The sequence below is a fragment of the Equus caballus genome, chromosome 6 (assembly GCF_041296265.1).
Source record: "Equus caballus isolate H_3958 breed thoroughbred chromosome 6, TB-T2T, whole genome shotgun sequence".
Lineage (NCBI taxonomy): Eukaryota > Metazoa > Chordata > Mammalia > Perissodactyla > Equidae > Equus > Equus caballus.
In genome coordinates this window covers 40805251-40832598 of record NC_091689.1, presented here as the reverse complement: position 1 = coordinate 40832598, position 27348 = coordinate 40805251, and the positions used below count along the sequence as shown (strand labels likewise).

At 51.1% G+C, this 27348-nt stretch overlaps 1 protein-coding gene and 3 long non-coding RNA genes across 4 annotated transcripts in view; 3 read left to right on the top strand and 1 right to left on the bottom strand.

Annotated features, from left to right (window-relative positions):
* ADA2 (adenosine deaminase 2) overlaps positions 1–12239 on the bottom strand; it is a 29887-nt gene extending 17648 nt beyond the window's left edge. Inside the window, exons 1-4 of the mRNA XM_023642869.2 lie at positions 12121–12239; positions 9425–9754; positions 7832–8057; positions 6391–6601 (exon numbers count right to left, since the gene is read on the bottom strand). Coding sequence (XP_023498637.2) covers positions 6391–6601; positions 7832–8057; positions 9425–9746 — 759 coding nt within the window. The 5' untranslated portion in view covers positions 9747–9754; positions 12121–12239. The remainder of the gene's footprint in view (positions 1–6390; positions 6602–7831; positions 8058–9424; positions 9755–12120) is intronic.
* Positions 322–4275, top strand: LOC138924634 (uncharacterized). The gene is made up of 3 exons (XR_011439645.1): positions 322–443; positions 1300–2062; positions 3455–4275. It is a non-coding gene; the product is annotated as an uncharacterized lncRNA (long non-coding RNA).
* Positions 12225–18948, top strand: LOC102147661 (uncharacterized). Its single transcript, XR_011439644.1, has 5 exons — positions 12225–12308; positions 12533–12681; positions 17628–17865; positions 18484–18665; positions 18801–18948. It is a non-coding gene; the product is annotated as an uncharacterized lncRNA (long non-coding RNA).
* A 3347-nt stretch (positions 18949–22295) lies between these two features.
* On the top strand, positions 22296–23209 carry LOC138924635 (uncharacterized). Its single transcript, XR_011439646.1, has 3 exons — positions 22296–22422; positions 22650–22751; positions 23074–23209. It is a non-coding gene; the product is annotated as an uncharacterized lncRNA (long non-coding RNA).
* Positions 23210–27348: the final 4139 nt, after the last annotated feature.

Below are 27348 nucleotides of genomic sequence, written 5' to 3'. Positions count from 1 at the left end.
GTTAACTTCGCAGCTTCCTGGGCCTGCCCAAGAGCGCGGAATCAGTCCTGGAGGCGGGGTCGAACAAGCCTCCAAACTATTCCTAGGTACACCCAAGTCTGAGGACCACCATCAAGACGCATGCCTGTCACTATCGGGGCCTCTTGAGGACACCAGGCAACGTAAGACCCGGTGCCGCCTGAAATAACCCACAGCTAGCCATAAGCAGCAAGGGCGGCACACGCGGGGCCCAGAGGGCGCCACCGGGACGCGGACGGCGCGGGGACGAGGCGGGCTGGGCCGGGCGAGGTGGGGGGGTGCTTCCAGGGGCGGAGCCCGCGCGCGGGGAGAGCGGGGTTTTCGGGGCCAAAGCGCAGGAGCGAACTGTCCTGGAAAGCACTGTTTCTTCCCGCCAGCCCGGGCCCAGCGCCGGCTCATCTCAGACATTCTCCTCTTACAGGCAGGTGGGTCGGACCCTCTCTTTCCTTTTCAAAGCATCGTTTCTGCGTAGGTCTTATCCGTGGCTCACAGAACTAGTGAGAGCTCTCCCGAGGGGCACAGGCAAGCCCGCTCTCGCTTCCCGAGAACCCAGAGCTAGACGTGCAGGTCGCTCTCAGTGTTAGACCTCAAACAGCGGGGCCTGGTGGGGAGATGACGTCACCTGAGGGCTGACGTCACGGCGGGGCCTGAGCTCACCTGAGAGAGGGGCCAGCGCATCTAAGGAGAGGGGCGGGTCAGCCCAGGACGCACAGAAAGGGGAGAGCTGAAACTGAGCAACCCTCGTCTCTGATGACAGCAAGGCGCACCGCCCCCAGCTGGCGTGACTGGTTCTTGGGGCGCGTGTGGCCTTCGTTAGAGAGTCCTTGAACCCTTTTCAGTCAAACCGGGCTGGTAACCTCAGTTTAGGAATCCCAAACAGAATTAAACATTTTTTAGAATGTAAAAACATCAGAGTCCCTGCACATTGCACTGTGTCCAGACACATTTTATGGGTGGGTATGGACTCATGTGAAAACACTGTCTTAATACTCGATTCATTCTAGTATCCCCCGCCCCGGTAAAGAGTGATAGCTTTCATCAGATTTTCCAAAAGTTAGGAACACTATTCTCTGCTCCCTTAGACTCTCAGAGCTCAATGACAGGGGTTATTAGGGTTCTGGCTCACCAACACCCTTCTGGCTATAATTTCGCTTCAAGAGAGGTTAAGATTTGCCTTAAAGGAGAGAATTTCCTGATCAGGAAGCATAAGTATCTAGTCTGATTGATAGCTTTTTCTGAAAACAGCACTCTGACTTTCTTGTTTGTACATCTCTCTCTTAGGAAATTTGGTCAATGTGTGTCAGTCCTCTGGAGCCGTATCACTTCTGGCTGTACAAACAATATAATTTCTGAGCCCATAAATGCCATGGAATATGCTAACAACCAAAAGAATGCCACCCTGTGGGCCCTGCCACGAACTTGGAGGCCAGTCACCAAGGCATTGGTGTACTTAATAAATATTTCAATGAATAAGAAGACTCATATGGACAAAATGTAGAGGAGAGCTCTACCCAAAGGTCGCTTCAAACCTATAATTAGCTCAACTTTTCGTGAGCCCACCAAATAGAACATTCAGAAATCCAACACTCCTACAATACCCCAACCCTGCTCCCCAAAGAAAAGTACTCAGGGGGCTGGCCAGTGGCATAGCGGTTAAGATCACACACTCCGCTTCAGCCCCTAGGGTTCATGGGTTCAGATCCTGGGTGCAGACCTGCACACTTCTCATCAAGCCATGCTGTAGTAGCATCCCACCGACAAAAAATAGAGGAAGATTGGCACAGATGTTAGCTCAGCGCCAATCTTCCTCACCAAAAAAAAAAAAAAAAAGGGTCCTCAGGAAAGTTCTCTTCAGTAGATTCACCAAAAGAATCATCTAGTAGCGTTTGATCATCCAGGGCTGCTCTCCTCAACAGATGCCCCCACCCCCAGAGTGCTTGAAGGCTGGGCTTCCGCAGTTCGTCTGTAAATCTGAGGTGGCTCCATCTCATAGCACCTGAAATCCTGACGTCTCTTGCTTCTGGACCAAATGCAAAACCCTAAAGTCAGTGATTGGGTGCTATTTTTGAATAGTGCTTCTTCTTTTGGGCTCTCCCTCCCCCTTTCCATTTCACTCTCTTCAACCTCTCTCCCTTAAATCGAAAAACAGAGCCATCTCTAACATCTTCTTGGAGTGCTGTGAGGGCCCCATTTTCTCAGCTTACTCAGGAGAGGCCCCTGCTCCTGCATCCCGACTCCACCATCCTGAGCCATTGCGGCCTGGTCTTCCTGGGTGTGCTGGATCCCAAGGACACGCACTCCCCCAGCTCTTGCAACTCGGTGGCCTTGCCTTGGTGCTTATCACCCAGCCTGCTCCCCTCAGATAAGTTAAGCTCAGATTTACCAGTTTCTCCCTGCCTCCCGTCTCTCCAGGTTGCTTCCTCCCTTAGCAGCCCCTGCAAGTTCCCAAGACTTGACCTCAGCTGGCCTCTGTCCAGCTGCCCTCTCTCTCGCTCCCTGCGCCCCCCAGCTGAGAGCCCCCTGCCTCGGCACTGCCCCCACGTCTTCACCTTGGTTCTCGCACATGGTTCATCCTGCTAACTGGGGCTCCATCATAACATTTTCTGTCCCTGTGGGTGGAGGTACAGAAGGGCATCACACTCCGGCTGGGGTGAATGCAGACCCCATCTCCATCCTAGGCTGACCCTCGGATCTCTAGGGGATCACTTCGTCTGTCTGGGATCAGCAACCTGTCCGTCCCTGAGGTGGTTCTCTCAAACCCCCCGCCACCTCTCGTGGCCCTGGGTCCAGTGGACATTCCTGCCTTGCCTGTGATAGAAATACAGGGAGGAGGCAGGACCTCCTCCCTCAGCTCCCAACTCTCGTCCCGCCAGCATCTCTACCTGCCCCTCGCCTGCCTTTCCTCCAGTCTTTGAGAGCGGTCTCTGGTTCAAGGACAGCCTCACTCCGGGTGCTGGAGTGGCCTCTCCTTTTGTCCCAAGGGTGCAGCATGCCTTCTCTCACTCTCTTCTCCCCTGTTTGTAACCTCTCCAGACTCCTTCCTTATGTGTGCAAAGTCAGCCCTGCCCTGAAAACAGGCCCCCTGGGCCCTGTGCTCCCTCTCTGCCTGCCTCCCTCTCTCTTTCTCTCAAGTCACAGGCGCCCAACCTGGCTCCAGTGTATCACCTGCATTTCCTTTTTCTCCTCCTGGAAATTAGGCTTCTCTTCTCAGCATGCCATGCCGTAGAAACTGCTCAAAGGCGACTTCCTAATTTCCAAATCTGATGGGCTCTTTTCAATCCACATTTTCCTTGGCCTCACCTTGCCACGTGGCTCCCTCTCTTCAAATCCCCTTCTCCTTGGCCCCTGGGACAGCTGTGTCCTAGTTCTCTACCTGCCCCATGCCTGCTCCTTCTAAGTCCACTTCATGAACTTTTCATCCTATTTCTGTTCACAGGGCTGCCCTCCCGGCCTGTTAATCTTCTCATCCTACAGCTTCCACGGGAGATTCATCCACTCTCAGAGTTTTAATGATCACCTTTCTGCAGATAAATGTCAAACATATGTTTCCAGGCTAGAACTCTCTTCTGCGCTCCTATGAAAGATGACAAGAGTGGAGTCCTATTAAAACGGAGCCAGAGCAGCTGTCTCAGAGGACTTGCCTTGCACGTCTTGTTTTCTTTATCTTCCAAACTGGACCAAGCTGCCAACATTCCAAGAAGTCAGTAAGGACAAGAATGTCCCGTTTATAAGGACTGGTGAAATTGGGGCTGGCCCCGTGGCCGAGTGGTTAAGTTCGCGAGCTCCGCTGCAGGCGGCCCAGTGTTTCGTTGGTTCGAATCCTGGGCGCGGACATGGCACTGCTCATCAGACCACGCTGAGGCAGTGTCCCACATGCCACAACTAGAAGGACCCACAACAAAGAATATACAACTATGTACCGGGGGGCTTTGGGGAGAAAAAGGGAAAAAATAAAAAAAAAAATCTTATAAGGACTGGTGAAATTGGACTTTGCTGAGGACTGAATCGCTAACCAATCAATGAAATGCAAGCCTAGCCTTTTGCCTGATGATCAAACCTCAGGCCGATCTGTGAAGTACAAACCTAGCCCGACCTCATCCAGCACCAATGGACTCTTCTTTCAAGCAACTCACTTCATCCTCCATTTTTCCCATAAAAACCCTAAGCTCCTATCCTGTAATCAGGACACTGGGTTTCTACCTGAATCTCTGCTTCCCGAATTCTTTGATCCCAAAATAAACACCTCACTGCCCCTCATTTTGGCTCTTTATTTTTAGGTCAACACTCCAAACTTATGTATCCGACCACTTCTGGGACATCTTCCTATGTGGATTGTCTCAGAGGTACCTCCAACTTGACCAGTTCAAAACCAAAATTATCATTTCTCCCTCCCCATCCTGCTCCTCCTCTTACATTCCCTATCTCCATAAATGTCACCATTGTCTGCCAAGCCAAATGCCAAATGCCAGCAAGTCATAGTAGAATCCTCACCCCCATGTAGTCAGTCACCAGGACTTGTAGGTTCTTCCCCCTGCACGTTGCTTGCATCCATCACTCCTCATTACTTCTGTCTTCATTCCAGTCCTCCCATCTTGAGCCTCCCTGTCTCTTCCATGGCCTCCAGCCTCCAGTCCCCCCTTTTAACCAGAGGAGCCCCTGACCCTCCAATCTGCTCTCCCCAGCGCTGCCAGAGTGACCTTCCTAAACTGCGAATGTGCTCATACCCCTTGCGGGAAACTGCCCGGTGGCTCCTTTCACCTCCGGAGTGCAGCCTTTGATAGGGAGCCAGAGCTTCTCCCCCTCAGCCTTGTCTCCCTCCCTGGTCTTATTTTCAGTGAGCACCCCTAGAGTCTTAGGACCCAGTCATGATGAGCTCCTTGATCTAGACCCACAAAGGCCCCACACAGGCCTCTATAGAACCTTTATCTTTGTTCGTGCTGCTTCACAGACAGATAGGACTTCTCCAGCCTTTGCCCTTCAACTCAGCAACCCATCCTTGTCTTCCAGGACTTGCTAGAGCTTTCTCCGTCCTCTACAATGCTGTTCCGTCTCCCTCCTACCCATCAGGCAGCACTAACCAATTCCTTCTGTGTATTCTCTCTACACCCTATCAACGGTTCTTTAGCATTACAAGAGTGTCTGTTATATTTACTTGTTTACCCAGGGAGAAACTTGTCCTTTGTAAGGGCGTGGTTTCTGTCCTCTATGCCTTTGTACACCCAGCAACTAGCACGGTGCTGACACAGAGGAGGAGCTTGCAGATGTTTGATGAATCAATGAAAGGAGAAAGGGAAGAAAAAGAAAAGAGAGATGGAGAGAGGGAGGAAGGAAAAAAGGTAGGAAGAAAGAAAGAGAAAGAAGATTGAGCAATAACGTTGGGGTGGTGAATACACTCCAGATGTGAGGGGCTCTCATTTCATGCCGAAGAGCTGAACTTTATTCCACTGACACTTGGGAATCACACACACAAAAACTGCATTTCAGAGAGATTAAAGAAAAGCTTGGGTATAGAATGATTTGAAGAGAAATCAGGGAGGAAGCTTCTGCAGTGGAACAAAGAGGAAACAGAGAGTCTGCAGTAGGCAGAGGGGAGGAAGGCAGAGGGGAAAGCATTGTGGAAGGGGCCGTCAGGACCTGGGCCCAGAGCAGAAACTGGCAGAGAGCGGGGGGGCCCCAGCCTGGGAGGAAGGGAAGTGGAGGTCACCAGGCCCTCGCCTTCCTTGCAGACACCTCAGCCAGCACTGCCAGCCCAGGGGTAGCTGTGTCCTGAGCTCTGCTAGAAGACACTGTCGTGGCAGATGGGCAGATGGGAAACCTGGGAGTGAGCTGTCCACCTGCTCTTCTGTCGCGGCAGCCTTGCCCATAGAAGACCGTGTTAAAGTGCAGTGGTGCTCCACAGAAAGGGCCCCCAGGAACTGACCAGTCCCCACCGTCACATGCAACTAGATCCATTTCCAGATTCAGCAGCTGTCCCTTGTACCAAGAGCATCACCACCCTGAGGGGTCGGGTAAGCTAAATTGTGACATGAAAGGAGCCGGCTCAAGAAAGGTCGAGGCACGAGGCCCAGCTCAGAGTCCACGGCCAGGGAACCCTGCGCACCCAGGAGGCTACACATCTGGGAGAAGGTGAGAGATGGGCATCGCGAGAGAAGGAGGGACAGGGTGGTGAGGGGCACGTTGACTGTTGTGCTGGGACCAGCCCAGTCCACTTCTGGGATCCTTGCTCATGGTGGCCCTGGAAAGGCACATGTCCCCTTGGGGCTGAAGCCGGCATTCAGTCCTGGACCAGTACCAGGGTAGAGAGCCTGTGAAGACCTACAGGGTGAGATCTGAAAGTCAAGCCAGAGCAGAGGACAGGAGAGACGGACTCACCGGGAACAGCATGGCTCTGAGCTCCAGATAGAGCACGCTGTCCTGGTAGAACTCCTCCAGGGCCTGGAAGACATAGTCTCTGAACACTGGGGCATAGTAGACAAGGCCGGAGATGGTGAAGAAGATGGCTTCAAACTTGGCCCAGACTGCATTTTGGTCTGCATAAGTCGCCTCGGGGTTCTCGGTCATCAGAGTGAAGTTCTTCAGCAGGCTGTCCGGGACACAAAGGGGGCAAGCTGAGGAGGCATGTACAGGCCTTCGCCTCCAGGCTCCTGAGATTCCTGCCCTCCTCACTTCTCCCATCCGGGAAAAACCAGGATGCACGGAGTGAGCAGTGATGAGAGCCAAGGGAAGCATCCTGGGCTCTGCCGGAGGCCTCTGTCCCAGGCCTGCTTTTACTCCCCAGGAGGCAACTCAGGCAGGACGTTCCCACCACTGGGCTCTCCTGTCCCTCCTCGTGCTTAGCCCATCTGATCCCTTCATACTTACAGCCTAGACTAGGTTCTCTTTGGGGGGTGTTATGCACTGAATTGTGTCTCCCCCAAATTCATATGTTGAAATTCTAAGTCCCCCATGTGACTGTATTTGGAGATGGGGCCTTTAAGGAGGCAATTAAGTTAAAATGAGATCATAAGGGTGGGGCCCTACTCAGATAGGTGTGGCTCAGAGACGCCAGGAGTGCACCCACAGGACACAGCAAGAAGGCGGTCATCTGCAAACAAAGGAGAGAGGCCTCAGGAGAAACCAACCCTGCCAACACCTCGGTCTTGGACTTCTGGCTTCCAGACCAGTGAGAAGCTAAATTTATATTGTTTAAGCGACCAGCCTGTGTTGGTCTGTCCGAGCATCCCAGTAAACTGACGCAGGGGGAATGATGGAACAGCTCTGGACTTGCACTGCATGACCCAGCTTACATCCCCGCCTAGCCGTTCACCAGCTGTGTGGCCTTGGGGAACTTCCTTAACCATGTAAAGCCTCATGTTTCTCATTCGTAAGGGAAATAACCGCATGAAAGCACTCTGTAGATGGTTCTGTGATTAAAATAATTATTACTATACAAGTTTGTTAGCAAGTGGCTCCATCACGTTTTCAAGCCATTTTATCCACAAGCTGGACTGGCATTGCTCCAGGAAGCGGGAACTCCCTTCTTCCTGGTCTTTTTGAGCACCTAGACAAAGCTCATTTGATGCAGCCACGGTGTTGCTCTTAACACTTTTTGCAGATCAAATCAGATTTTAAATGTACAGGAACTTGCTGTGAACAGAAAAGGTGTTGAATGCCTCTGTGAAGCCAAGTGTCCTGTAAAGTTAAAAAGAAAAAGCCACCTGACTCTTTTTTAGGCCAGATTTTTATATATGGGTTTGTACCAAGGAAGACACACCCGCACACCGCGTACCACCTCGGACAGGTGCGTGACACATTCCTTCTGAACTACACTCACCTGTTGTCAAACTCAGTGACGTTCTGCAGCCCCCTGCGATACTTCTCCAGCAAAATCCACTCCGAACATTCTGCTGGCCTAGGGGTCGGGGGAGTTGGGTAAGCAAATTTGAACTGCAGGGCCCCCTTCGGAGTGAAACAGAAATGGCAGTGGGGCCTGTAGGTGACATTTTTCACCAGCCAGTCCATGCTTAGGATGCTGAAGTCGTGGACGTGTAAGGCAGCCCCTGGAAAGGGAAGAAGAGGTGGTGAGGCGGAGGATCCCTGATTCCAGGGCTCCGTGCGGACAGCACACACGAACAAGTGGGAAGCACAAGGATTTCTTTCTGGCAGAACCTCCCAGCACTCAGCATACTGTACCTGTCACACTTGAGTTCAAAGCCCTCCCAGGCCTGGGTCTGCCTTTGTCCCCTCAGGATGGCCACTGCCTTCTTTGCTCTGGTCTAGGAATAGGTCTTTGGCTTTCTCCCTCACTAGTCCAAAGCCATGGGTGTTCTCAGTCAAGAGAGCAGCACGGTAGGGCAGGGCAGCAGCAGGCTTGGCATCAGAAGATTGGTGTACAAGTTGGGGCACCGTCAGCTTCTGGCTCTCAGTTGAGAGCCCAGGCCTTTGAATGCGGCCCTGCCCCCCAACACTCCATGATGGGACGTAATACAAATGAGCCTCGGCCCCCGCCCTCACTCTAGTCCTGTTTGCACAGTTGTCCTCGATCCTCTCATCTGGCTCCCCAATGGCTCACCCATTGCCTTTCCATTCCCTGCTTCCCACCAGTATCTAGGCTGCTTCTGGCCTGCAGGTTTTGCCATTTGAGGCGCCATGTTTATCCTTCAGGCCTGACAACAGTTTTGACTGCAGCGCTCCTGAAGACACAGTGTGCAATGTCCCTCTGCTCCTCCTGCTCCATCTGGCACCTGGCCTGGACACTGGCCCCTTAGCAGGTGTCCCAGCTGTGTGAGCTGTGCTGTGTCACCCTCTCTAACTCTTACATTCTCCATCAAGTGGGGATGCTACTTTATCAACCTTGCAGTTTTTATTTCTTTATTCTCTATTCATAACATTAAGATAAAAGAGGTACAGAAAAGTCCTTGTAAGCTGCAAACTGCTATTTATATGTCCAGGATTATAATTATTGTACTATTCATAGCAATGTATTTTGACTGTAGAAATATACTAGTAGAACTGTGTTCATCCAGAATGCTATTTCATACTGTCTCCTATTTGGTAACAGACCTCTGGAGAAAGGGTAGAAGAAAGGGGTGCGAGGAAAGATAAGAAGGGAGTAGCAAGGTTCTGTGGGCCCTGGATGCTATCTTTTGGGTGGACACTTTTCCGGCTTTGTCAGGGAAGACCAGTGATATCCAGGGTCCCCTCCCTACTCTCTCTCTGAGGCTGAGTCCCCTCAGAAGCAGGGTTTTGGGTTTTCAGGGAGAACAAGCAGCCCCCTTGGAACAGCCGCGTCCTGGTGTGCCAGCAAGAACAGAGGCTCAGAGTAGCGGAGTGGAGCTCTCTCTGCTCCGTTTAGAACAATAATAGCTCCAAGTTTGTTTTCCCCCACCTTCCCAGGACCCCAAAATCATCCTCTCCAAACATCTACCTTTTGGCATCTTCTTCAGGATATGAAACACCTCACTTTTCTCAATGAGATTCTTGGCCTGGAAAAAGTGCATGCTGGGTGGGAACTTCTGGGTCTTCATAGCCTGCGCCATCTCAGCCTTCTTGAGGGCCATGAGCCTCGCGTTGGCCAGCTCCTCCTGTTTGCCCAGCACCAGCCGCCCCCCCAACCGCATCATCTTCTCTCTCATCAACAGCTGGTTTCGTGCTTCATCTTTGGATGCGGCTGAGCAGAAAAAAGCCATCACCACTGCCAACAGCAGGGCGAGCCGGGCTGGCCGCCCAGGTGGGCCACCCGCCGACATTGGGATGCCTGCAAGAGGAAATGCACAGAGAGAGACTCAGTAGGGCTTAAAAGGGGTGTGAGTCAGTGAAAATCTACAGATGGAAGCGTGGAACTCTGATCCTCCTTCTCTTTCCCTGTTCTCAGGGCACCAGGAGGCAGGGGATGGGAGGGTTCTTCGCTAGGCCCCGGAGAAAAGACCTCCAGGAACAGACAAAGAGAGGTTTCTCAAAGAAAAGTCTCCACGAGACTTTTCCATCTGTATACTGGAGCTCAGTGGTCAGCAAGCCCTGCTCACACACACAGGAAGACACTGCAAACAGATTTGTAGGGTTTCACTTTTAAACATAACTAGAGCGCAAAGGAGCACAAGGCATGTGAAGAAAGCCTCCAACATAATAGCAAAACTAACAAGTAGCACACAGAGAGGAGCCACAGGTAAACAAAGACAGTGCAGGAAATAAAAGAAAAATTCAAAAGAGCTATAATTAATATCCTTACAGAGATAAAAAAGATATTCTGTCCATAAAACAGGAACTGGAGGTTATAAAAATAAACAGAATGAGACAGAGCTTTTAAAGGCTAAAAATATGAAAGCTGAAATTTTAAAAATTTACTAGCGATATTAGAAAATGGAATTGGAGAAAATCTTTTAGAAAGTAGGACAAAATAGGACAGAAGAAAATGAGATGATTATTGATTCAGGAAATCCAACATCCAAATAACAGATATCTCAGAAGGAAGGAGAAAAAATGGAAGGGAAAAAAGAAATAAATACTACAAGAAATTGTCCCGGAACTGAAGCCCTGCGTCTCTGGATTGAGAAGACGTTGCAGACTTAGAACAGAACCATCAGTGACGGTCATGTGTCACTTAACGACAGGGACGCGTTCTGAGAAATGGGTCATTAGGCCATTCTGTTGTGTGAACATCATAGCGTGCACTTACACAAACCTAGATGGTATAGCCTGCTACACCCCGAGGCTACATGGTACTGAGCTCATCGGACCACCATTGTATATGCAGGCTGCGGTGCATAACTGTACTCAACAGTGACACCAAGAGCCATCATCTTGATATTTCAGAATATGAGCATTAAAAAGATTCTAAAAGCTTCCAGAGAGCAGCTGGTCCAGGTTGGCCATGAGCAGGCGTTTAAGGGAGGAACGAAGGACACGTCCATCACGTCTCCCCCTGCCAGGGCCGTGCATGGTACTTCCCCGGGGTTATCAATTTGAATTACATTTAAGAATTGCTCCTGCATACTTGAAAGGCTGATACATTATACTGGAAAGATCAAGACCTAATTTACAAAATTAGGAGGCCTCAGGAACCTCCCGAATCAGGTGTCTTTGTGAGACCGTGGGCCAATCACCCAGCTGTCTGTGGTCTCTGTTTCCTCACCTACAAAAAGAGGCGAATTGGACTCGAGCCTTGGCTCTCATGGTGTGACGCGTGAGTCATCAGTGACACGAGATATCACTGTTTAGGTTGAATAAAAACATTTGAAATCAAGTTATTTGAAGAAAAATATTAAGTAAATAGAGGTTCACGGATATGACAAAAATGGAAAGTTGGGTAATGATTGAAATACACTATATCCAAGATTCTTTCCAGGGCTAGCATTAAATTATTCTATAGTATATCAGACTCCAAGAGGGCATGTTAAGAAGGAACTAGATCATTCTTTACTCTAGTGTCAGAGTTTTGGTAGGGGCTGTGCACCCCGAGTCAGAGAGACGGACCTTTGGAGAATCCCTTCGACTCCATGAAGTCCTCAAACCCTCCTCAGAATACAGTGTCTGCCTGCAGCCGAGAGCTCTGGGGCAAGGGGACCATGACATCACGTCATCATCCCAGCTACGCCACACTGAACCCTCCCCCAGCCCCTTGTCCCATTCTCCCTGGTGACATATAACAGAGGCCACCAAGTTCCAAAATCTCCAACTCCGTCCTCTCCAAGAACCCCAAAGGTGTCCGTGTGGCCCAGCACCTGGGACTTCTCCCGGCCGCCAGGCGACAGTTCATCTGATGTACGGGTCAGAACCAGCCTGGGCACGTATAGGGAAAATAATCCCTGTCACCACGGACTGCTCTATTTACTTCATCTTCTCTCTCTCCGTGAAATGTTCTTTCACTTTTGAAAGAGGGTGCATTAAAACTCTATAAAAATCATTTGCTTCCAGACTAAGAACAAGGAACAGAGCACGTGCAGCTGGGACTCTGGGTCAACGTCCCGGGGCCCACAGCCGTTCCTAAAGCCTGTTGTGGAGATGGCCCCTGCTCTTCCTCCCACCCGAAGTCACCCACCGCCTAAGGTAGGGGCGGAGAAGGCTGCCTCCAGGACCTCTCAGCCCAGTCTCCACCCAGACCCCCACCCCGGGGACCCCAGGTACCTCAGAAGAGTTCCAGATCTGTAGACTGTTTGCTTAGTCCCCCAAACAGCTGGCTCAGAAGCACAAGCCAAGCTGTCCGTCCTGTGCACTTCCTGTCAGGGCAGGTTTCACTTCCTTCCGGCCTCGCGGTTGCACAGGCCTCCAGAGCAAGGCTGGCAAAGAGGCTCGAGTGTGCGGCTTACACGCATGTGTGTATTTGTGCGTTTATGTGTTTGTGGGGGATTTATATGCGTGTTTAGATGGGTTTACGTGCATTTACATGGAAGGTATGAATACGTTTGTTGTGTTTCTGTGTTGGGGTCGTGTGTATGTTTGTGTGGGTGTTTATATGTTTGTGTGAGTTTATGTGTGGGGGGGTTATGCTTATCTGAGGGGAGGGTAGTATGTATTTATGCACAATGTGTCTTTGTAGGATCCAGAACATAGTTTCGGACAAGTACTGCAAGGAGGCATTCTAAAATCTGCTCATGAACTTTGGCAAGTGTACCCCTCCTCAAAATGTGATTGTGAATTGTGGGGCAACCCACTGGACAGAGGGTAAAAAAGGAGATACCATACCAGGTCAGTGTTTTAAGGGGAAGAATCAAGGATGTGGGGGCAGGACATTAGAGAGGGAAGAGGGGTGTGAGACTGGACTGGAGTTTGGGGAGGATGGGCAAGAAGACAAGGCTAACGGCTCCAGGAGGGAGAGCCGAGTGGGCCCAGCAGTGGTGCCCGGAGGGTGAGGCAGGCCCAGCTTCACACCCTGCCTGGCCATTCAGCTGTGTAGCCTCGGCCATGCTATTTAAACTCTCTATATTTCAGTTTCCTGATCTGAAAGTGGAGATAATGAAAGCACCTACTACGTAAGGTCCGTTGTGAGAATTCAATGAAGAAGGCATGCAAAGTCCCTGGGGTATGGGAAGTTCTCAGTTTCAGCCATTGCTATTATTGGAAGTGACTCCTGTGGTACGTCGGGCCAACCTAATTAGCACATGTGAGCTGCACCAGTGACTTCTAGTTGCACCCCAGGTCTACCTACTTGTCCTTTTCCTTCCCAATCCCCCTCTCAAAGCCTTCGGCCCCCAAATATACCCCCGCCCCCAGGAACTTCCACTTCCGCAGCTCCTAAATGGCTGGGACCTCTGGGCCCTTTGTCATCTTCTCCAAAAAAGTACAAAGGTTATCCATTTATAAACAAGAAGAAATCCAAAAGTGAAAATATAAAGGAATTAGGAATTTCCTCATCAATTGTTCAAGAGTAATTGTTTAAAAGTCAGAGGAATCAGAAGGAAAGTGGTAGTAAAGAAAAACAAAATTGATTAAAGCAGAAGGTAGGAAGGGCCAGTCACCAACTTCGAACACAGTCATCTGAAGATGTTTTAAATACCACATCAGAGCTAAAGATAAAGGTTTTCTTTACAAAAGCTTTGGTTAAAAGTAGAAGCTAATTGTCACCTCACAGAAGGCGGGCTCTAATGACTCCAGCGTGACCCGGCCAGGGAGTGCAGCAAAGCTGCCAGGCCTGCAGCCGTGAGGCTGGACTTATTCATCAGGCAGAACCTACCTTGGCTGGGGGAGTGGAGGACCCCAGACTGCGAGGACCCCAGACTGCGCGGCAGAAAGAGGGGAAATGGCTGGGCGCAGGTCCCTGGACACAGGATCCAAAACCATGAAGGCAAGCAGGGTCGGACCCAGGACGCCGACCAGCAGGCTCTGCAAAGCTCCTGGGGCAGGCAGCTGTCCAGAGCCAAGGTCTTGGCCTTTCATTGCCAGAACCACCTCCAGGAGGCCGTCAGCCTCTGGGGTGTGGCTCCAAGCATTGTCTAGCAGAAAAAGCATGGCGTCTGATGACAGCAAGCAACAGTGTAAAACAGTGAGAACATTCTGGAAGAATATTCTGCTGAGTGCGGAGACCGTAAAATGTAGAAGAGGGCTTGCTCTCCTTTTTACGCTTTATTGAAGACAACCGTCAGAAGCAGAACTGGACGTGTGTTCAAGTCTGAAAATCTACAGGGCAGAAAAAGAGAACCACAGCATCTTTTAGTGACTACAAACTAAACCTAAATGGAATGAAGCCTGAAAGCAGGGGTGGGTAATGACCCCCAAAATTGGAGACAGGAGAGGTTTCAAAGTTAAACCTATGGCTATGCAAATATTTGAGAGGTATTTTCATTAAAACATCTTTTTTTCCCACCAATACCATGAATTATCTGCTATTGCTATATATAACCTACAGCAGAGTACAGGAGAGTCACCTAGGGTTGAAGGTTTAAGCCACCGGCTATACCGTTTTCATGGGTGATAAATAAGGTTCTCTGATCCCCAGAGCTAAGAGAATGGAAATAATAGTAGCTAAAGCTAATTGAGAACTGGATATATTTACTCATTTAATCCTTGCAGTGATCTTATAAGGTAGGGACTATTCCCACACCCTTGACAGGTGAGTCCACTGAAGAGCCCGGAGATTAAGTGACAAGCCTAAGGTCACACAGCTGGTCAGGAGTAAAGTCTGGACTTGTCCCTAGGCAGGTTCCCCCACCTCCTTCCCTGGTAGCAAGGAAACGGAAGGTCATCCAGGCGTTGGGGAGCCCGCCGGGAGCAGCTGCCCCAGCACAGGGAGCAGATCCCTGGAGGAGAGCCCAGCAGGGAAGGCGGCCCAGGAACAGACACCAGCTGGCAGAAAAGGGAGTTTCCCAGATCCTGGGAGCTTGTGCTTTTAATAAGCAAACTCTTTTAGGAAATGTAAACATTAGCGGTGTGATTGTGAAAAAATTCTTAACATTTCTGAGCCTGAATGCTTTTATATGCAATAAGGGGAAAGTAACATGTGCCTCCTACTCAGTTTTTTACCAAATAAGTTTCACATGCAAAATAATACATGTGAAAATATTCTTAAAACTATATAGTAACTACATAACTATACAGTGTAAGTAATATTGCTTGTACACATCTTTCTAAAGTGTGTTTTTCTGGCTTCTTGGAGTGTGCTGAGCATGACTTGACCTTTATGGATGAGTGGGGGTCATTGTGAGCCTTTGTGAGACTCTGGGCCTGGAACTGCTGAAGCTCCGTCCCTGGGGGTGCCGTGCTCCTAGGTTTGAGCGCCGTTTACCCTGCTCTAGGTGGCTCTGCTTGGATAGACTTTCTGTATGATTTCTCTGTCCCTTCCTGTGCAGTTCACTTGCCACTTCTGGCGGGTCTTTCCTCGGGCGAGCCTCCCGTTTAATGGGCTCCTTCTTGTTGTCTGTGGACTGAGGAACCAGACCACCGAGCCTGCAAGCAGTGTGGGTGGGGGCAGAGCCTCTCCAGCCATCCTCTGAGGTGGGGCACAGCAGAGGCGCGTAACTGACTTGCGCGTAACTGACTTCAGTTAGAGAGGGCAGCTGGAACACATGAGTTTACCTCAGTTCCTCTCCAAAACCCGCCAAAATGACAGTGGAGAGAGGTGGGTTTTTTAAAGCATACATCCACAAGATGAAGAAAACAGGAACGGAGAAAATAGCAAAATATTTTTGGAAGCCGGAAGATAGATGAACAAGCTCTAACAATTTAGAAGTCTGAAAAAAGCGGAATCGTAAACCAGCAGTGAGGAAGGCCAAGAACCCACCTGGATGCCTCTGAAGGCAGGGCTGAAGGTGGGTCCAAGGGAGGAGGAGTGGAAAGCTATTTTAGGAAACACCTGGAAAAAAGACCGAGCATGCCAGACCATTTAAAAACAAAAACAAAAAATCTAGAGCCACAGACATCCCCCGTCTCTCTTCAGCAGAGCACCCAGGCTGGGCTTTGGAGGGCAGACCCGCTTCCCAGTGAAACTCTCAGCCCAGTGAAACTCTCAGCTCCGCCTATCTGTCAGGCTGAGGCTGCCGGTACAGCGAGCCAGGAGCCCAGTGGAGAAGCAACAGTGTCACACGCAGATGGGGCTCCTGCAGCGGTGCTGCAGTCTCCACCAGCCGTGAGGGGTCACTGCCAGGCTCTGAGGCAGGCCCTGGAAGAGGACGCTGAGCGACGCAACCATCCATCACTCTGGAGTTTTTGCTCGATGTCTACCTTCTCCATTAGATTGCAACACATTAAATATTTGTTCAAAAATTGTTAGCATTTAGTTAGCACTTACTGTGTGCCAGACACTACACTCAAAGGCTTTACCAGCCTTGTCTCGGGTGGTCCTCAGACAACTCTGTGAGGTGGATAATCTGCCCATTTTACAGACGCAGAAGTACAGCCCAGACCCGGGCAAATATCGGATGCCAGGCAGACAGACTCCAAGGGCCTTGCTCCCCACCACTCTGTTTTATTGCCTCCCATGTGGTCTTTTTCATTTATTTATTTATTTTTTCCAGCTTTATTGAGATGTAATTGACAAATAAGATGTGTAAGTTCAGGGTGTACAATGCAATGACTTGATATACGTCTATATTGTCCAATGATGACGATGATAAGGTTATCACTTCCCATAGTGTGTGTGTGTGTGGTGAGAACCCGAGATCTACTCTCGGCAACTGTCAAGTACACACCACAGAGGTGCTCGCTCAAGCCGCCATGCTGTGCGTTCCGTCCCCAGGCCTGCCTCACCGTCCTCCATGGGCAGGCAGGCACAGATGAATGCGAGGATGGAGGAAAAGGAAACTCTTGAGTGTTTGTTGCAGGTAGCAGACACGTGGGTCTTCTCACCCTGCTGTAATGGGGAAGAAGTAGGTGAGACCAGAGTGTCTTGCAAAGGGTGGCCAGTCAGCACAGCCATTCACCTGTAGGCCTCTTTGTGCGCCATCTACTGAAAAATTGTTGTAATAAATAGATGAGTCTATATCAGTGATGGAAACGGTGGTCTCTAGAATTGTGCAGTGCTCGACTTGCACAATTGCACATGGCAGCCTTGGCGGCAATGAGAAATGCTAATGGCATATTGATAGTGCTGGGCTGAATTAGTCTTTATCCATCTACAGTGAAACACTGAAGTATCCCTCGGGATCAAGTCTTGAGTCTCCTTGTCTCTCATCCTTCTGTTTCCAGTCTCCAACATACTCTTTGCAAGCACCACATTTGCCTTTACACTCTCCATAATTTTTTTGTTCCATTCTTATTTTTTCTTTTCCTAATTTTTTGGGGGGTAGCACAGGGACTTTTTCTTTATCACACCTGTCACAGTCTGTGAGCCTATATTTTGGTCCTTCCCTCTGGCTAGTTGAGGGATCCATTATCAATCATGCCAATGTCCATGTCTTGCCACCTTCAAAGTGGGTTCTGAATCCAGACATGGCTTGGCCTCCACTGAGATTGCACACACTTGGCCAGCACTTCTCTACCGCAGACACAGGAACAAGCCAGGCTCGTGCTGGCCTCCAGGCCCTTGCATGTGCACACTGAGCCTGGAAAAGTGTGTCCTTCCCCCTTCACCGAGCCAACTCCTACTTTCCAATCTCAGCTTGGACTTCTTTTAGTCTCAGAAGTCTTGACTCCCTCCCCCAGGACAAAAACCAGGTCAGCGCCCTATTTTAGCACTTAACATACTATACTGAAATGTTCAGGTACCTGTGTGTCTCCAAGGAGGATGCGCCTTCTCCGACGGCAGAGATGGTCTTGTTCGCCAAGCACTGTGCCTGGCACGTTGTAACTACTCCACCAGTATGAGCTCAGTGGATGAATAAACGAGTGAAAGAAGTCACATAGTTTCCCTTACCTCTTCCGGCTTCAGTTCCTGTCACCAAGGGAGCGTGGGAACAGGGGACTCAACGCTGTCCCTTGCCGGGTCTTTGTCACTCAGAGGTAAGTAGGTCTGTTGCTGAAGGGCATTGCCTTATCCCTGTTCTGCATCTCTCTACCTCCTCTTTGGTCCCACAGGCTCCATCCCGGGCCTCCCACGCTCAGACTATCGAGGAGGGTCAAGCGAGGAGCACGAGCAGGAGAGCGAAGACTTAGAGAGAGGCGGAGAGAGGGGGGAGGTGCTGGAGAGAGCGAGGTTGACAGGAGGAAGGGCTGGGGAGCAGAGGGCCGGGCTGAGCTCTGCGTCTCCTCTGCTCTGCCCTTTACCTACTGATGCCTTCCAGCTCTGTGGAGGACCTGTTGTTGTCCCTGTTGTATAAGATGTGGAAACTGAGGCTCTGAGGGTTCAATAACCAAACCATGTAGCCAGTTCTGGAGCTACCAAGAGGTGGGACCAGATGAAAATGGCAGCCATAGCGGCTATCCGCTGAGCGTCCACCGTGGGCTCGGCGCTCGGCCAGAATCCTTCCATGTAATCCACATGGTAGCCTTAGGAGTTAAGCTTCAGCCCATTTGACAGATGAGGAACCTGAAGTTCAGAGAAGTTAATAAACTCCATCCAGGTCCCAGAGTAAGTGGCTGTGTTGGGCCCAGTGCACTAAACCTGTCCTTTGTTTGAAGCCTCCTGGGGAGAGAAAACTGAGGCATGAGAAACCAAGAGAGCACACGGAGGATCGTTGAGAGGGAGGAGGGCCTCTGGAGCACGGCCCACGGGGACCTTGATCTCCTTCCCCAAGAGGAGCCCAGAGGCGGAGTGCGGGCGTCCCATCCCTCCTGGAAGTGCCCCCCTCGTTTTCCACAGGGTGAGCAGGCAGACGATGCCATCACAGCCTCCTCACTGGACACTTTTCACCCCCTCCCCCGGGTTGCCCAGAGCCACGATTAGCCCCAGGCCACTTGCTTTCCAAAGGACCCTCTGACCAACCCTTCATCCGCAGAGACTGGAGGAAGCCCCTGGAATGCTGGTCCCAGCCTGCAAGCCTCACTCCTTACAGTCACCTGGGAGATTGACAAGCCGCAAGACTCGGAGCCCCACCCCTGATCCATTAAATCAGAGTCCCTGGCCTTGGGCCTGGCGTACTAGTATTTTCTACAGCTTCCCTGGTGATTCTGTGCAGCCAGGGCTGAAACCCACTGCAACTGAAGAGAAAGGTGTGCGTGAAAAAGTTAAATAGCAATAGATGGCATTATCTACACACGTAATAAGACCCAAATTCCTCGGGAGCCGGGGAAGGGCCTTGGCGACTGCATCATAAGGAGGCAAGCTCTGCCGTGACCTGAGCAGCTTTCCGAGAAAGGAGGAAGGAGCCCTCAGATGAGGCACAGGGTCTGTGGCAGCTGACCGGACAGGGCGGGCACAGGCAGGCCAAGCAGAGGTCCCAGGATCGACGTTTGTTCTGGAGTGTATTTAAAAGTTGCCTGATGGTGTAGAACTGTTGAGAAGAGAGAAGTAGGGTGAGAACAGGAGAAGCCCTCCCTCTCCTCTGCCCTCGGGGATCCATCCTCCTCCCCCAAACGCATTCAGATTTCCTCTGCCTGCCTCCAGACCCAGCTCCATGCCCACCTCCAGGCCCAGCTCCAGACCCAGCTCCATGCCCACCTCCAGGCCCAGCTCCAGACCCACCTCCATGCCCACCTCCAGGCCCAGCTCCAGACCCACCTCCATGCCCACCTCCAGACCCACCTCCATGCCCACCTCCAGACCCAGCTCCATGTGCAGCTCTAGACCCAACTCCATGCCCATCTCCAGACCTAATTCCATGCCCACCTCCAGACCCACTTTCATTCCCACCTCCAGACCCACTTTCATGCCCACCTCCAGACCCACCTCCATGCCCAGCTCCAGACCCACCTCCATGCCCACCTCCAGACCCACCTCCATGCCCAGCTCTAGACCCAACTCCATGCCCATCTCCAGACCTAATTCCATGCCCACCTCCAGACCCACTTTCATTCCCACCTCCAGACCCACTTTCATGCCCACCTCCAGACCCACCTCCATGCCCAGCTCCAGACCCACCTCCATGCCCACCTCCAGACCCAGCTCCAAGCCCAGCTCCAGACCCAACTCCATGCCCACCTCCAGACCCACCTCCATGCCCACCTCCAGACCCAGCTCCAAGCCCAGCTCCAGACCCAACTCCATGCCCACCTCCAGACCCACCTCCATGCCCACCTCCAGACCCACCTCCATGCCCACCTCCAGACCCAGCTCCAAGCCCAGCTCCAGACCCAACTCCATGCCCACCTCCAGACCCACCTTCATGCCCACCTCCAGACCCACCTCCAGACCCACCTCCGTACCCACCTCCAGACACCTGTGCTTCCACCACGAACACAGGGACCTTCCCACACTGCTCCCAATGAGGAAGCACATGGTGGGGTACAGGGCCTGGATCCTCTGCTCCCAGAGCACGAAGCGAGGGCGGCCCGACGGCCACAGCTCCCCCTAAGCAGAAGCATCTGACAGGAACCAGCTATGTGGGCTGAGCCTCTGTCTCCTGGGGCCCACACCTTCTCCTCCTCCCCTCTCCAAACACTGGTGGAAATGTGCAACGAGCTCTGTTTTACAGAGAGAAATTGAGGTCCACAGGAGGAAAACAATCTGTGGACAGTGGTACACTTGGAAGTTCCGAGCTGAGACCGTTCTAGTGGGAGATGAGCAGAGAGGGGAACAGGGCCGTCCCTGCCTTCAAAACCAGCCCCACACAGAGCTTAGAATATCTGCTCCCCGCTTCCCAAGACCCATCAAAGACCCCCGAATGTTTCCCCTGCCTCTCAGTCAGCCTGGCGACCCAGTGGGCTCAACTCCAGAGCTTGGGGGCCGTGCGGCCTGTGTGCACTGCCCCCACTACCCCCACCACCTCCACCACCCCCAACTAACCAAGGACATCAATTAGCACCTGGAATTGTCAGACCAACCTCCTAGGTGACACTTCTTTATCCTCAACGCAAACGGAGAGATTTGAGGTGACTCCACCCCCAAACATAGAACCTGCAAGGTCTGTGTTAAAATATAAATGCAGGGGTCTTAACTACTTTAAAAGTTGTAATACAAGAAACGGATTGTCCGGATCCAAAAGGATTATCTTTTATATGCAAATGAAAATCATGCATCTTTAAGTACAGTTATTGTCAGGGTGATGAGCGACCCAGGCTAGGGGGAAGGGGCCAACTGGGTGGGCTCCAGTGCATTATAAAAAAAACCTCCAGGGGCCGGGTTGGTCGTGTGGTTGAGTTCGCCCGCTCCAATTAGGTAGCCCTGGGTTCGCAGGTTCAGATCCAGGGCGTGGACATACATACCGCACATCAAGCCACGCTGGGGCGGCATCCCACGTACTAGAGGAAGATTGGCACAGATGTTAGCTCAGAGCCAATCTTCCTCACTTAAAAAAAAAAATCTCCAGAGCAGAGAAGAAAAAGACTGAAAGGTGTTGCAAGAACCCAGGAGACAAAATAAAATGATCTACGGGGAAGCTGGAGTGTAGAAAGAGGACCAACTCCTGGGCTCAGTAACTAAGGGTGACAAGGAAGACACTTACTTCCACCAGAAAACTAAAGGGTCATCTGGAACAAAAATAGGACAAAAAGGGACTGTCTGAGAAACGGAAAGCAGGAAATTCCAGCAAACAGGCAGTACTGTGCCTGAGCACCTCGGCTTCCTCCCCTCCAGCGGTTCTCCTGCTCAAATCCTTCCTCTTCTTTCCAAGAATGTGCTGACCTGTGGGTTTCCTGACAGCGGGGACTCTGTGTGGAATCTCATTTTAATATGCCCAGTGCCTGGTATCGATTAAGCACTCATTGCAGAAGGAATGATGCTCTTTGCCTCTGCTGTCCTTCTACTCCTTCATCCACCCTCCCTATGTTTATTGAGATCTCCTGTATGCCAGCCAACGTAATGGGTGTGGTCTCTGCTCTCATGAAGTCTGCAGTCTATAGGGAGAGACAGAATGTGAATAAATGAACAATTAATTATATACCTGAAAATAATTGCATTTAAGGCATAGAAGGATAAGAACAGCATAGGAGGGAGATCCAACCCACAGCAGGGGAGTACAGGACAATTCCCACAGGAAATTACATTTAAAATGAGATCTGAAAGATGGATAGAAGTTAGCCAAAGGGAGAAGCAGCATTCCAGGCTAAGGGAAGAACATGTGCAAAGGTCCTGAGGTAGAAAGTTTAAGGGATTAAAAGAAGGATGGAGGTGGGGTAGCAGCAAAGGAAAGTAAGAGTATTCTGTGATGCTGAGAGGTGACAGTGAGTATTAACTTCCTTCTAGAAGAGCTGCCCCATCCGACGCACTGAGAGAAGACAAGCAAACCGATTCCACTGAATTGAAAATGGATTTGCAGTCTTCTCCCTGCTGGTCTTTTCTGATCTCCACAGTTTCCAGGCCGTGTCTTTGTTTCTCCGTCTGCTTTTTTCCAGCCCTGAACCCGACTCAGGAAGCAGCCCTCCTCCCCTGTGGCCTGGGCTGTCTGATACCAAACAAGCGGTGACTTGCACCGGGAAGTCACGGGCAGTGGAAACGGAGTTTTTTCGAGGGACTCATTGCTGGTGAGTCACCAGGAGAGTTTGAAGAAACGAGCAGAACAGGCCACCTTGGTGACCTCAGTAGGAGATGCTCTCACGCTGAAGCTGAAGCCAGAGGAACGGCAGAGCTGGCAGGCAGGGCGGGCCGGCTGAGGCTCCAGACAGAGGCTCAGGGCACCTGAGCACCCAGCCCCTCTGAGCAGAGTTTCTTAGTTCAAGGGAAGAAGAATAATCGTACGAATCTTTTCCAGAAAAATGAAGAAAACTCAGCGAAAGTATGAAAGAAGGAAGGACTAGCCAGGAAGCCAGAGACCTCCAAAATGGCCAAAGCTCAAAGGAATTAACCCTCTCGGGTAAGAGCATGAACACACCCTGAAGGTCAGAGGCAATACCGATTGAGGACCTGAAGTCAAATTTCCTCCTAGGCGGAGTGGGCTGGAGTGGGCCGGGGACAGGGTGGCCGCTTATACTTCCTGGTGGCACAGCCTCAGGGGTGCCATTCACATTGTCTCGAGGTTGATGGCACCCCTGGAGGTGTGCCGTAGGCCAGCTGGCGGCCGTGCAGGGTCAGAGGCCTGCGGTCAAGCGGAGAATGCTTTGAGAGGAGCTGAGCCTATCTCCAGGTCCAGCAGTGACTCAGATTCACAAATTTAAGACAAAGCTTCCGTTTTCTAGGCTACCAAAGTGCCTGCAGACAAGCTGGGCACCTGTAAGAGACTGTCCCTAAGCCAACCTGTCACGAGCCTTAGAGACGTTAGAACTAAAAAGAAAATCAGTGGTCACACGCAAGAACTGATGTTTGTGTGAAGTTAGTCCCTGACAGCTATTGATTATGTGGCAGAATATTGGAAAGAGACCAACAGTCCATCAATAGGAGACAGGTTAAGTAAATTATGGTACCTGTTTTTGGAGTACTATGCTTTGTAAAGATAGATGAAGAAGTGCTTTCTCTATGGACCATAAGAAAAATGTCTCCAAGCTGCATTTAAGTTAAAAAAAAACGCTGGATGCAAAGGTATGTACCGTATGCCACCTTCAATATAAGAAAGGGAGAAGAAAGAATAATATATATTCATGACTGTGTTTACAAAAAGCAACTCTGGAAGAATACAAAGAAACCGATGACAGTAGCTAGCTGGTAGGACGGGTGAGGAGTCGGGGGAAAGGACACGGAGTGGGAGAAGACTTTTTTCTGTAAACATTTTTATGTTATTCTGATTTTTTCCCACATAGTACTTCTTTATGGTAGGTAGGACAGCTCCCTAAAGATGTCCACGTCCTAACCCTTGGACCGTGCAGCTACACTGCACTATACATCAAAGGGGACCTTGTCCATGTCCTAACCCTTGGACCGTGCAGCTACACTGCACTATACATCAAAGGGGACCTTGCAGATGTCACTGAGGTCACAGACCTTTAAACGGGGAGACTGTCCTGGATTATCTGGGTGGGCCCCACGGGCCACGAGCAGAGAGCTTTCTCTGGCTGGAGTCAGCGAGATTCAGCAGAAGAAGGCAGAGCGATCTGAGCTTTGAGAGAGTCTCAGGCTGCTGTTGCTGGAGGGGCCTCAGGGGAAGCCCGGGGAGGAAAGCAGGACCGCAGAGCCTATCTCCAGCTGATGGCAGCAAGGAAGCAGGGACCTCAGTCCTGCAACCTCAGGAACAGACTGCAGCCAACAACGTGAGTGGGTTTAGAGGCAGACCCTGTCCAGAGCCTCTGGTGGGGAACACAGCCCTGCCAGCACTTTGACTTTGGCCCTTGCGAGACGTTGGGCAGAGGCCTTGGCGGAGCCTACCCAGTCTTCTGACCTGTGGAAATTGTGAGAAAATAAATTTGTGCTCTTTTAGGTTGCTGTGTTTGTGGTAATTTGTTACATCAGCAACAGAAAACTAATATACTATTCAATCTTTTAAAAAGCAATTTTTTAAACTGGTGCTCAGAAAATGTCAACTTCTTTGCAATTTTTGTTCCTTGAATGAAATTTAGAGCATGAGTCAAGAAGAGGCCTATGAAAACGTAGGCCCAGTTCCATCTACATGTTAGGACAAATTAGGGCCAAACATCCACTTTTGGTTCTATTTTGTCAACTCCAGTCCAGGACCCCGATCCAGGCTTTCCTCACACACTTGAGAGGGTGTTCATGGAAGCTGAAAAATCAATGCTTAGTCACACACACTCAGAGATATCGTATCCAGTATTCTAGTCCGGTGCTTCTCAAAGTGCGGGCCCTGGGCCAGCATCATCAGCATCACCTTCACACTAGTTAGCAATACAAAGCCTCAGACCCTTCCCAGACACACTGACGGGAAACTCTGGAGGTGGCGCCCAGGAGCCATGTTTAAGAAGTGCCCCTGACGGTCTGCTGCTGCTCAAGCTTGAGACCCCCGTGTGTCCCGGCCTGCATAATACCATCCTCCTTTAAGTGGTGAGGACGAGTGACAGAGCTGGTAGAGGGAGAGCAGAGAGGCATTTCAGAACGGGGAGGACCCCTAGCAGACGTCCAAGTGGCCATTAAGTTTCAGCGGCTTAAGGTAACAGCAGAAACTGTGCAGGGTCGCATAAGCTCCAACAGCGACAGTGTACCCTGCTAGGTTAGGCACACTCGGCGGGTGTGAAGGCACGGGGCAGGCTGCCCTTTCACAGTGGGTCAGCTGTCACGCCACACGGCAGACCCAGCCTGACGACACACCGTGGGACCACACTGGGAGGGGTACGCACTGCAGGGTGGCAGTCCATGCCATCCTCAGAAGTGCGGCTCTATGTCAGTAAATGTCTGCCTAGGAAACACTACTCCAGATCACACAAATGGCACGCCCAAGCAAATCTCAGAGCGCCTGCAATTGTTAACTGCCAAATGTTTTTAAAAACCTGAAAGGACTTTGTGTGCTTAGTTCAGATCTTATGTGGTTGGGCAAAGCGTGACACACAGTTGACCTCGGGAAATAGGAACTCAGGTGAGAAAACAGCTTTCCTAGTGCTTGTAAGAGAAAAAAGGAAGTGTCCTACAGGCACCCGAGAGAGGACTCTGGGGGTTAAACCACAGGAGAGCTGCCTCTCCACTGCCCCTGGGGTCCAGGCCTCTCACTGGATCTCCTAAACAAACACACAGCTGTCACATGGCCTGACCAGGCCTCCACTCATCGGCTGCCTTTTGGTCTTGCGTGCATTCGTGTCTCGCCTGTCTGTCCCCAGGAATTCATCTCCACACACCCGCCCTTAGATTCAGCTTCTCAGCCGGTGCTAGGAGCTTGGCCTCTGCCTGCCCCTACTCCCACCCTGGCCCACCTGATGGTAGTAACAGCTTGAACTAGACAGCCCGTGGATGGACTGCCTGGTGCCGTCCACCTGTGCAAAGAGAACCGAGCCCGGGGAGAACGTGCTCAGGAGTCGTCTCAACCACAGTGCAGCTGGTGCAGTGCACTTCCTTACACCATAAGGTGACAGATTTCACCTGGGTGCTTGTAGCAATGTGGGGCAGAGCACGCGACAGTGAGGATGGGCTTGGAGAGGTCAGAATCAGAGGAAGAATCTTGATGGAGACAGAGACCCTTTTTTGTTTGCAGGGAGCATCAGAAGGAGTAAAGCCATGACACAGCTGGACTGCAGGACTCCTTTGGGAATTCCCACACATGTGGACACGTGACGAGGGGGATTTCCAGAAAGCTTGGGCACTTCGCCTGTGCTAGAAGATACTTCCCCCTGGGGGTCTCTACTTCTCTATCCGTCTGAGGTCAGCAGGGCTGCCACAACAAAACACCTCAGACTGGGCAGTTTAAACAATAGCAATTTGTTTTCTCACCGTTCTGGAATCTAAAAGTCCAAGATCAAAGTGTCAGCCTGTCTGGTTTCTTTGGAGACCTCTCTCTTTGGCTGAGATGGCTGCCTCTTCCCTGTCTCCTCACGTGGTGTTTCCTCTGTGCCCTGCTCTTTGTGTGTCCAAATTTCCTCTTCTTATAAGGACACCAGTCAGCTCAGACGAGAGCCACCCTAACGGCCTCATTTTAACTTAATCACCTCTTTGAAGGCCCTGCCTCCAAGTGCAGTCAGATCCTGAGGTCCCGGCAGTCAGAGCTTCACCACAGGAATTTGGGGGGACACCAATCTGCCCTTAACACTATGTGAGTAAGGAATACTGACACCAATCTGTTTCACTCGCTGAAGGAGGTGACCGTGGAAGAGAAGGCGGAGATGTGTTAGAATCAGCAGATCACGTTTAGACCTAAGCACCCCCCGGAGAAACTCTGGAACAGTCTGTCCTGTCCTTTGTTAATAGGAAAAAATAACTCCTTCGGGTAGGAACCACTTATTGAGTGCTCTGTGTGCCCAACATCCTGAAGGTGGAGCCATCAAAGCTGAGACAAGGCCCACGGCAACGCAGACGGTGTCTGCCCGCGTCAAGGAGTGCTCATCGAGTGGTTCAGGTTAGAGAAGGACGAGACGTGCTCGATCCTAGTCCTAAAGGAGCTGGTAATTCCTGTCGCGAAGGCCAGACAAACTCCTCTGAAACAACAGGAGCAACCCAGGCAGTATATAACGGAGTTCTGAATTGTGCAGTACAGACTCAATTGCTGTTGGAATTCAGAATGAGGAAGATCGATGAGGCACCGGGTGGACAAGAGCTAAATCGCTCAGACTGAAGCATTCATTAGTCTGAGCCATTGTTCAGGCTACAGATTCTTCTGTTCAAAACAGCAAAGCCAGTCAGAAAGCCCTGATCACACGGACAAGCCAAGGTCTCTGGAGTTTCATTTCAAGTTTGGAGAATCACGAGACGACTGTGGGTCTTGGTCTGCTCGCCGTAGTCCCACCCACGACTGACACCACATGTGAAGTGAAAGCTCGCTCCCCTTGGCTTTCCGCTCCTGAGGGGAGATGGGAAAGGGCCCCTGTCCACCCCCGCTGCAGAGCCCACCTCTGGAGACACGCCCGACGGGGCAGTTTCAACAGGAC